The 11,868-nt window shown below is 39.8% G+C and overlaps 1 protein-coding gene across 2 annotated transcripts in view; it reads right to left on the bottom strand.

Annotated features, from left to right (window-relative positions):
• The window catches only part of PDGFRB (platelet derived growth factor receptor beta), a 79,691-nt gene that overhangs the window by 36,113 nt on the left and 31,710 nt on the right, over positions 1-11,868 (bottom strand). Inside the window, exons 1-2 of one of the 2 annotated variants that reach the window (XM_081180739.1) lie at positions 10,050-10,188; positions 9,727-9,809 (exon numbers count right to left, since the gene is read on the bottom strand). In XM_081180739.1, the coding sequence (XP_081036865.1) occupies positions 9,727-9,809; positions 10,050-10,081 (115 nt within the window). In that variant the 5' untranslated portion in view covers positions 10,082-10,188. Of the gene's footprint in view, positions 1-9,726; positions 9,810-10,049; positions 10,189-11,868 lie in introns of those variants that run through there. The other variant, XM_081180740.1, reaches the window with a different exon arrangement.

The raw sequence follows: 11,868 nt of genomic DNA, 5'->3' as shown, positions 1-11,868 counted from the left end.
CCCCTGGGGGAAGGTTTCCCGGCAGCGCAGGAGCGGCGTTTCCATCTCCGTGGGTCCCTCTCTGTGTGGAGGAGAGACAGGGCGGAGCCGCAGGCGCACAATCGGGAGAACGCCACCTCCGAGATACGATGCCTCAAGCTTCCACCGAATAAGGCGACGGACTACCAAAGGCTTAAAAACGGATTCCCCATCATGACTGGACTCGGGGTAGTGCCGAAGATAGTGATTACAGATGGGTGAGTCCGGGTAGCAGTTGTTTTAGTGTATGGTCCCACCCGACGGAGAGCGAAAATGGCGCAGGTTTAAGAAATCACGGCTAGTAAGAAAGCGGAGTAGTGCACAACGGCCGAGCTGTGAATGCTCAGAAGGAGGAGGTATTCCTGGTTTCTCTTTTTACAAGACTAAACGAGCTATTTGAGCTTTTATTTACAGAACTATTTGAGCCTCCATTTATAGAAATTTAAAGACTGTTTGCCTGAGTTAAATGCACATTGGTTGGAACCTTGTTGCAGTCCGATATTGATTTACATTTGGATTTTTATTTGGAACTCTGACTAAGTTCTTTCGGTGACTCTTCATTGGCAATTTAACAAGTCCACACAGGAGGGAAGGTTTATTGTAAAGACCCATAAGAGGATTGGAGGACTGGAGGAGTACAGAGAGGACTGGAGGAGTATAGAGAGAGGAGAGGAAGAGACTAAAGGTACTGTGATTGCCCCTTGAGGATAACCACTGCTGAGAGTTTATATAGACTTCTGACTAAGGACTTTTGTATAGACTTCTGACAAAGGACGCTTCCCTCACTTGTCAAGGACACATGAGATCTTTGGAACTTATGTAAGACTCCTATGTGAACGGTGGGACTGACGGCAAAGATAAATAATTATTGGATGTACCTATGCACAGTATTTTTTAGTGATCTAAATTGACAGTAATTTTTGGTTACCTGGATATCTTTGTATATCTTCCCACCCAGCTATCGTCACCCCCCCTCCCCCCGCCCCTCCCCTCCCCAGCCAAATTAGTGGTAATCTTGATTTCTTTATAGTTATAGGTGTTCTTCTGTCCCTTCTGTCTGTCTCCTTTACCTAACCTGTAAAACATACAGAGCCATTTTGGTGTACCTCCTCCCTCCTATTCCCTGCCCCTCCCTGTTCACTTTTGAGTAACCTCTTAGTAATGGGGAATACTGGTAATTTGACGTTCTGTTAAGTTTCCAACTGTGAAATACGACCGGAATTATGAACAATGTGGTAAAGACTTCCCTGTAACCTTGAAAAGAAGACGGAACAGGTCATAACACAAGTATAATTGGAATCCCCCCTATAGGATAGCGGCTGGTATAGAAGCGGCCAACCGTAGTAGTTTTTTCTTCTCCTTTGATTGCACCTTTTTTTTTTTTTTTTTTTGGTGTAATTATATGGACTACTGGGGTAAATTGTATGAAGTGGATCAAGGAGAGTGTGAGCCCTTAAAGGGAGAGAACTACCCCTGAAGAGCTTAACAAATAATTAGGATTAAAATGTTGGGGAAGAATGGGAAAAGGGGAGGGGGGACTCCAGGTGAAAGGAAAGTTTCTAGGCAAGAAGAAATCAAAGATCTGGATTTTTTGTGGTTAAAAATCAAGGAGGAACTTAAGCAGAACGAAAATCATATAGAAAATAAACTAGAGGAAATGCAAGAGAGGATAGATAAAAGAATAGAGGGAGCCATAGGAGAGCTTGGGAAGAAAGTCCAAGAGCTAACAGTTAAAGCGAAAACATTTGAGGAAACTAACAAAAGAATTCAAAAAGATGTGAGAGAACAGAAGAGGGAGACGGAGAAAATGAAGGAGGAGATGCGAGAGTTTAATAAATCACAGGAACAGATCTGGGACAGTATAGCGATGAATGAAATGCGACAAAGACAAATGCATTTAAAATTTAGAGGTATAGAAGAAGAAGTGAGAGAGAATATTAAAGAAAAAATAACCAAGGAACTAGCAACCTGGCTAGAAGTCAAAGAAGAGGAGATCGCATATACGATTGAAAACGCCTTTAGAATTAAAATGAGAACATACCAGAACAAACCTAAGAAACCCATCGGGGATTGTCTAGTAATTTTTAACTCAATGGGAATGAGAAACCTGATACTTAAAACAAGTTATCATAAAAAATTAGTAATAGGCGGTAGACCAATAATTGTCCTGAAAGAGATTCCGGTCAGATTATTACGCAAGAGGGAAGGATATAGACATATATTAGGTGTCTTAAGAAGGAACAATATTCAATTCAGATGGGAATTCCCTGAGGGAATCGCTTTCTTTTTTAAAGATAAGAGATTTAAACTGACTAATTCCTTGGAAGTAGAAAAGTTCCTGAGAAGATATGAGAAGGAGCTCAGTAGAAAGGAGGATGGATTAACAGATAGAGGGGATGTCGGGGGGGGGAGGGAGGGGGGAGGGCGAGGCTGAGGAGAGGGGAGGGGGAGGGTGAGGGAAGGGAGGAAGAGGGGGAAGACGTAGCGGAAGAGGAGGAAATAGAGGAAGAGGAAGAAACAAGGAATTGAAATTAGTCATAAACGTGACACTCTACCCAAACTATGTCTTTAACCTTTTTAACTTGGAATGTTAACGGTCTAAATAAGAAATCAAAAAGAAATAAAGTAGAGAAAGTTTTGAGAAACAAAAAATGCGACGTGATCTGCTGCCAAGAAACCCATGTGGCCAAAAAACACAAACATATACTGATTAATAAAAAGCTGGGAATGGAGTTTATAAACTCAGGGGTGAATAAAAAGAGAGGGTTGGTCATTTATGCTAAAGAGAAACTGGAACCCAAAATAATATGTAAAGATGAGGAGGGGAGGATTTTAGGGATCCAAATCACCCACCAAGGGGAAAGGTTTAATGTGGTGTCGGTTTACGCCCCTAATTCAAACAAATCTGAGTTCTTCAAAAAGTTAGAACAAACACTACTAGAATTAGAAAACTATAAACTAATTTTATTAGGTGATCTGAATGGAGTCCCTGAACCCGAAATAGATAGAAGCGAAAAAAGAAGGAAAGGGAAACAGGGGAAACTCCCCAAAACCTTCGAGGACCTTCAAGAAAATTTAGACCTATTTGATGTTTGGAGACATAAAAACCCAACAGGGAAACAGTTCACACATCTCTCCGGAGTACATCAGAGCTGGGGTAGAATAGACCAGATCTGGGTCTCCAGAGACCTCTTATTAAGAGCAGGGAGATGTATAATAGAGCCCAGAACATTATCGGACCATAGCTCAATCCTTTTGGAAATAAAGAGTATCCCATCAGGTACATACCGATGGAGAATGAACGATTACCTAATGGAACAGGATGAGATTATTGGTAGGGCAAAGAACATCTTGAAGGAATACTTTGACCATAACCTGAATAAAGGAACTAAGATTAATGTGGTCTGGGATGCCAGCAAAGCAGTCCTCAGGGGTTTTCTGATTCAACAGAACAAATATAGGAAAATCTTGAGAGAGGCTAAGAAGGAAGAGCTAATCAAACAATTAAAAGAAGTAGAGGATAAATTAATAATAAAACCTGGAGATGAGAGCCTCAAGCAAATTTGTAAACTATTACAAACTCAATACTCATCACTGCTGAATCAGGAAATAGAGTGGGGAATAAAATCGATGAAACAAAGGTATTTTGAATCAGCAAATAAAACTGGTAAGTTGCTAGCTTGGCAATTGAGGAAGAAAAAAAAACAAAAGGTGATTAACAAAATTAAATTTGAAGACCAATTAATAGAGGACCCCAGTGAGATCAAGGGGAAGTTCCTCCAATACTACGAAAACCTGTACAAGAAGAAAGAGGATGAGGATACAGATGAGATAGGAAGGTATCTGGAGAGGAACGAAGGGGTGCAGCTATCAGACGAAGAAAAGACAATCCTAAATGAGCCGGTAACAATAGATGAGGTTAGGGATGCAATTAAGAAAATGAAACCCGGGAAGACCCCCGGCCCAGATGGCCTCTCGCAAAAATATTACAGAACTTTAGAGGAACACCTAATTCCGGTACTCCGTGACGTAATTAACAATATCCTCCTAGGAGGGGAAATACCCGACTCGTGGGGTGAGGCGTATATTACATTAATACCCAAAGCAGACTCAGATACACTTAATATAAAAAACTATAGACCAATTTCTTTGCTCAACATAGATTATAAGATTTTCGCAGGAATTATGGCACATAGATTAAAGAAATACCTTAATAGAGCGATACATAAAGACCAAGCCGGATTCCTGCCCGGTAGACAAACAAAAGATAATGTAAGACATGTGGTCAATATAATCGAATACTTGGACCTTAAAATTGATATTCCGGCCGCCTTAATCTTCATAGACGCCGAAAAGGCCTTCGATAATGTATCATGGCAATTTCTCATTAAATGTATGGAAAGGGTAGGAATAAGAGGGCCATTCCTAGAAGGCATCAGAGCGATCTACTCAAATCAAAGGGCGAAACTTATTATCAATAGTAATTTAACAGAATCATTCACGATTACAAAGGGCACAAGACAGGGTTGCCCATTATCACCTTTGTTATTTATTATGGTCCTGGAAGTTATACTGAATAAGATTAGAGGAACATCAGAAATAAGAGGGATTAAGGTAGGCAAAAAAGAATATAAAGTCAAAGCGTACGCTGATGACCTAATAATATCAATAGAAGAACCGCTAGAAACAATAAATATAGTTATGGGCTTAATGGAGGAATTTGGGGAGCTATCGGGGTTTAGATTAAACAAAACAAAAACAAAAATGTTGGTAAAGAACCTAGATGAACAATTAAAGAACAAAATTGAGGTGGAATCTGGGATAAAAATAGCAAAAAAGGTTAAATATTTGGGTATTTGGGTCTCAACCAAAAATATAAATTTGGTGGAGGATAATTACAGCAGAATTTGGAAAGAATGTAAAAGAGACCTTGATAGTTGGAGCAGATTACACCTGTCGTGGGAGGGGAGAATGGCGGCCATTAAGATGAACATTCTCCCAAAAATGGTATTCCTATTTCAAAACATCCCAGTAATCAGGGGCAAGACAATGTTTAAGGACTGGCAGAGGACCCTCTCTAGGTTCATCTGGCAGGGCAAAAGGGCCAGAATTAAATATAAGCTGCTTACTGATAAAAGAGATAGAGGTGGGTTTGCGGTCCCGAATCTACAACTATATTATGAGGCCGCGTGTCTGTGCTGGGTTAAGGAATGGATAGTTTTGGACAACACCGACCTGCTGGATTTAGAGGGTTTCAATGCTAGGTTTGGATGGCATGCCTACCTGTGGCAAGATAAGGGGAGAGTGCATAAAAGTTTTTCAAATCACATCATAAGAGGGGCACTGCTAGAGGTGTGGAATAGATGTAAGAATTTGGTTGAAAATGAAACTCCACTGTGGCTGTCACCCGTCGACATTCTAGAAATCAAAAAACTAAATATGGAAGGTAAAAGGTGGACATATGCCGACCTTTTGATAAGATCTGAGAGAGGATGGGAAATTAGACCTTATGATGAGCTAAAAGACAAACTATCGGGGTGGATGCATTTCCACCAAATTAATTCATTATGGAACACACATAAAAAAGCCGGCATGCGTAAGAATAAGTCTAAATTCCAACTGGAAATAATAGAAGGGAAATCCAAACTCCTATCTAAAATGTACAACCAACTACTAGATTGGGATACCAAGGATGAGGAAATAAAAGAGGTCATGATTAAATGGGCTATAGACCTAGGACACCCTTTAGACTATGAAAAATGGAAAAAACTATGGAATAAAGATATGAAATTTTCAGCTTGTGTTGGCATCCGAGAAAACATGGAAAAGATGATGTACCGCTGGTACATCACCCCAACAAAATTAGCTAAAATGTATAAATCTGGAGACAATGCCTGCTGGAAATGCAAAAAGAAAGAAGGAGATTTCTTCCATATGTGGTGGTCCTGCGACGAGGTAAAGAAGTTCTGGGGCGCAGTTTATGATGAATTAAAAAAGATCCTAAAGTACACCTTCCCAAAAATACCCGAGGCGTTCCTTCTGGGAATGGTGGGGAACGAGATCAATAAAGATGACCAAACTCTATTCCAGTATGCGACAGCCGCCGCTAGGATACTTCTAGCGCAGAATTGGAAAAAACTCAACATCCCAACAATTAAGGACTGGCAAAATAAGTTAACTGAATATATCGATTTGGCAATAATGACTCAGAGGATTAGGCAACAGAAAAATACTAAATTTATTAACGATTGGAACAAATTTTTTTCGTACATGGAGAAGATATCAGGAAAGGTTAAAATAACAGTTGGTATAATATAAAAACCGTGAGGTAGAGCATACGGATTAACAAAAGATACTGCTGCATATAGTGTTGAGATAAAGGTCACGTCGTGGTGGTGGGAAGTTAGGTAATATAAAAGATTGTATATTGATTTTTGTATTTTCTTTTTTGCTTTGTTTTTGTCAATAATGGCATATGTGTTTTTAAATGTTGGACTATAATAAAAACTTTTTTAAAATTTAAAAAAAAAAAAAAAAAGATCTACTTCTGAGTAGATGTGAATAGGATTGCACTGTCAGACATCAGCACCGGGCCATAGGCAGGCATAGGCAAACTCAGCCCTCCAGATGTTTTGGGACTACAATTCCCATCATCCCTGACCACTGGTCCTGTTAGCAAGGGATGATGGGAGTTGTAGTCCAAAAACAGCTGGAGGGCCAAGTTTGCCTATGCCTGGGCATAGGAAAGCCACAGGATAATGCATATACAGTATTTTCTTCTCCTAGAACGTTTAATATTCTGGCTTTTTAATACTAAGTTGAAGAAGGGGAGACTCATAGGAACAAACTGCATTTCATTGCTTTTTTCTATCATGTATTTAAAAGGTGAAGTGTCTTCCATGACACTTATTTCCATTATGTGATTTCATTTGCAGGTTGTGTTGGATAGATCTAGTCATGTTCCAAATGTGAGAGGAAAATCGCAACAAAACTAAAAGTAAAATTGCCAGGAAATCTTTCGGAAATGTCAAGGTAGACAATGTCTTCCTGAATTGCTTCCTATGAGCCCATCACAGCTGCCAGCTTCCTAGCTTTTGCAGAGAGGTTTCCCAATGCTACCAGAGAGTGAAAACAGCCATATAAGAAGGATATGCTATACTCCACTTAACTGTCCTCCTTCTCATTGTGTAATTGTGCTCCCACAGTTATTATATTGGTCATGGAAGTACAACAGTCACAAATCATTTCCCATTGCATAGGACAATGAAAGGAGAGTGCAAAATGCTTCCGTTTAGAAATGCACACTGCAGCTTGTCCTTAGAAAGACAGAAAGAGTCTTGCAGATTTATCACCAGGCTCCATGTAGTACTGCCAATTCCAGGATTTCAAAACTGATCAATCTGAGCTTCCAAAATATGGATTACTTTATTTATTTATGGTGCTTTTCAGCACCCTGTCTTTCCATTAAGAGATGGCTTACAAATGTTAAGAACAATGAAATAATACACAACAAAAATGGAAAAATATAGTAAAGGGACCAAAAATATTTGAAAGACTTTTGTTTTTGTTGTTGTCTTAAAACAAATGAACAGCCACCCTGATCTGCTTTTTAAACATATTTTGCCCACATCTAAATTTAAAAAAATGTTCCCCGCAAATACAGCAACAGTGATTTACTATGCTCAGGACATTTAGAAAATAACATGAATAAAAGGTGTAATTGTAGCAGGGGGAAAACAGGATGTTGAGGGACAGCAGTGGAGACTATGAAGCAGTAAGTTTTGAGCGTGGGCATCTAGGAAGCAGTTCTGGCCTTGCTCTTGGAGCGTAAAGAAAGTGAAGGTACTCATGTTGTTTCATTTGGTGCCAAGGCACAAAATCTTTATTTTGAAGGTCCCTTGCCTGAAGGATGTCAGATAGACAGCTTCTTCAGCTGCCAGAAAACCTCTGCCAGAAATCTTCCATTTGTGTAGAAAGAAGGAGAAAAACACTTTAAGAGACCTGCACAATTTGCAAATAGGGATGAACAGATCACTTTATTTCTAGTCTGTATTGGTTTGCATGTGCTCCATTTCTCCATTTAATCTCCAATTTTAAAATAATTCAAAATTCATATTTTTGAATGTATTTTCTAATAAATATACATTTTGAACCCCCCCTCAAAACACACATTTCTAAATATATTTCTCCATCTTTATATGCATTAGGGTATTTTTTTTAAGCCAAGAAAGGTGCAAAGACTGAGGGATAACTGTACTTCAATCTGCATAATAATCCAGGAGATGTGGATCAGATCAGTTCATACTGAAATTCGCAAATAATTAATTCCTTAAACATTGCTGTTTATAAGCGACCAAGGTGAACTCAGTCCATCCAACAGCAATGGCAACTTCAAGCGAAGCATTTCACTGAGTGGATGTGCCAGTCTGCTAATGTTTGCACATAAAGCTGCATAATAATAATAATAATAATAATAATAATAATAATAATAATAATAATTTATTTATACCCTGCCCATCTGGCTGTGTTTCAGGACACAGCAACATGATGAAAAGCTGACAATCATACTATGCACACACAAACATTTCTTTCATCCCACTGTCACTTCTGATGAAATTTTGCAATTTTTTGAAGCAATACCACACAACATCTGAAAAAAGCAGGAAGAGTGTACAGCAAACCACCAGAAGCATCCCTTTTTAAAAGCGACTTAAACTTTCTGAACCCCCCCCCACAACCCTTTAATTTGGTTTAGCTTCAGAGAAGCATGTGGGTACTTCTGCTTAAACACAGGGTAGTTTCAACTTCCCTTTTCTGGTAGCAACCCTTATATGCCCCTTAAAATCTCCCTAAAGGTTTTGGACCCTCTGTGGCAGCAGCTCATCCCACCCCATTTTGTTTATGTATTGTGATATATGCGGTTCTTATCTGATTGTTTGCAATTGTATATTGAATCATTTTTAATTGTTTCACTTACAAGGCAGTGAAATTACTTTAAAGAGGGGTGGCATATAAATGTTTTAAATAAATCATAAACAATAAAATAAATGATATTTATTTACTTTTTGCATTTATTGATGATCTATTAATAACACCCTATAGGGAGAAAAGAGAACATTTAAACATTAAACTAGCACATGCTCGAGAAAGCCTCCAACCTTCAAGAGAGAGCTTGAGAACCTGAAGTCCTCCAGATGTTGTTGGATTCCAATTCCCAGCCTGCATGGCCAATTGCCAGAGATTAAAGGGGTTGAAGTCCAGCAACTTCTAGAGAGCCACAGGCTCACCATTCTTGTTTTTAGAGGCTACCACTGATAAGCAAAATTAGCCTCTCCCTTGCCGATACAGAAGCACATTGCACATACTTGGGTTCATCCAAGCCTCTGTCTTCAACCTAAATCTAGTTCCTCATAGCTGCTTTAAATGGAATTGTGGGCTGCGTATTTATTCCTGTTTTGCAAGTTGTACAGGCCTGCCCTACAAGAACAGGAAAATGAGCATGTCGCAGCCTATGAAGGGGAAAAAGTCTTTCTTTTAAATGCTACTGTGCCTGCACACTAACACTGCATGCACATGGCTAAGACAGGGGGACATGTCTCAACAGGAGAATTGCCATATCTGCACCTCCTTTTCTCTTCATCTATCCTGTGCACCGTGTGGATTCCTTGAGCAGTTCACACAGACACACTTAGTCATGTGTTTGCTTACCTGTGAGAAAGAACAGCAAGAAGAGGAGCATCTTCAAAAACAGAAGTCGCATCATGGGAGTTTCTTTCGTAGCAAGCAATGCCCTGTTAAAAAAGCAAATTCTTGTGAGTAGAAAGCTGGAGAATACCCAAGTTCCTTTGGAGAAAAGATGAGATTACAAATGTGACTAGCAATTCCACAGGAGACATCTTCTCCCTGTAGACTTAATTACTAACATCCTCTTTCTCAGCCCCAGACAGGGACCACCAGTGTAGGTGGAGAGAGGAAATCAGCAAGGGAAATCCAAGGCAATCAAAAGTTCAATATGGTTTTTGGCTGCCAACCTTTTGACAATGAACACTGAAGCAAGCCTCATACAGAAGGCAAGTCCACAAAGTGCAAATCCTTGGACTGGTCATGCACTGGATCAATGTTGGTGAACAGCCAGCCTATGCTATCTTCCTCCACACTATAGGTTGGTTGTGTATTGAGTGCATGCTGATTGCTGAAGATCCAAACAGAGTCTCCAGGGATTGCTCATAATTCCTCAGCTTTAATTTTGGAACAGCGTTAGCATAGGATCATAACCACAGCATTCCAGATTAATGAGCTATGAAGCATCTTTGTGACGACTCATGGTACTTCCTGCGTCATCTAAGGGCCAATTTATTTTACTAGCTGGATATAGTAGGTGTACAGAGTGTGTATGTTTGAAACCACTACAACTCATCTGGTTTTTATATATTTCTTCTGAGCAACAACACTTCTCCAGTACATGTGAGGATTACTACTAATCATAACACTTGGGGTTTATACAGTGATATTTTTTTTTTGCAAAGTTAGCAAATTATAGAACTGTGGAGTAATTCCTTTTATTCCCACTTTACAGATGAGACAGTGAGCCTGAAGATGGAGGCCACACCCTTTATTTAGAAACTGGCTGTAGTACTTTCTACTATGTTCTTATGTATATTCAATATGCCACTCAGTGTACTTTTAGTAAAATAGCGAATGACTATGAGCAGGACAATGCATCCTGTATTGCCGCTCAATGCAAAACAGGAAGTGCCAACCTGCCCTGCCCTGCCCTGCCCTACCGTACCACCCACTAGGCCACCTTCACTGAAGAAGTGGTGCTGTTTTCCAGCAAGATCTCACTGAAATCTTGTGAGATGTTGTGCACTCCACAATATCTTGTCAGGTTTTGGTGAGATCAGCACTTTTGCCTCATGGGTGTGCTGTGCCTGGTTATGTGATTGATCTCTAACACTCACAGTTTATTTAAAATCCTTTCTTTTAAAAAATCTAAAATACTGTATATGGGGTTGCATTTGGATTTGCTGTTGCCTATATATGATATGGTGTGTGACTGATTCTATTAAAAAAAACCCCCAACTTTCCTAAGCGCAGTGGCCAATTAGAAATTCATTGTCTTCTTATGACTCTTTGAAAGTTATCATGACTCTTCAAGGAACAAGGCCAGGGATTCAGAGGAAATATCATTGCCATATGTTCCCACTGCACCAGAAGGTTTAGCAAAAGCAGAGTCTGAGTTGCCAGCACCTCCCTAGTCTGTTGAGTTCACATTGCCTCAGTGAAACCATCATTTCCCCTGGTTGCTGAATTGGGCCAGACCCCTTTAAATGAAGAGGCTTTGAGCACTGGAAGGGGAGATCACTGCCCCGGAAAGAGCTGCAGCTCTATTTAGCTTTGTGTTTGCCTGCCATTGAAGCATTTCAAATTTGCTTGCATGACCTTTCAGCCTGAGCTTTGCATGGAGCTATCCAGGGTGCTACTTGCTTTGCTTGAACTTTGCCTTGCTGGAACTTGACCCTTACCATATTTGGCATTGCCTTACTAGAACTGGAAACTGGCTTTGCCTTGCTGGAATCTGAATCACTCACCCAGCTCCCTACCCACCACCAATACTTGGGATGGAATCCTATCTGGCTGAGACCACTGAAAGAATAAATAAATTCCAATAGACGGTGCAATTTGTATGCCCCTTCCTGTGATATGTTTTCCTTAGCAAAATGAAATATGTGCCTTGCCAGCATGCAGAGATCAGTACACTACAGATTTCAGCTTATACAATCTGTTTATCATATTTCTTGTGTTAAGTATGTACTGAATATTTTTGCAAGGTTTTTTTTTAAAAAGACT

This window comes from Podarcis bocagei (assembly GCF_964188305.1).
Source record: "Podarcis bocagei genome assembly, chromosome: 2".
Lineage (NCBI taxonomy): Eukaryota > Metazoa > Chordata > Lepidosauria > Squamata > Lacertidae > Podarcis > Podarcis bocagei.
This window is presented reverse-complemented; position numbering and strand designations above follow the sequence as displayed.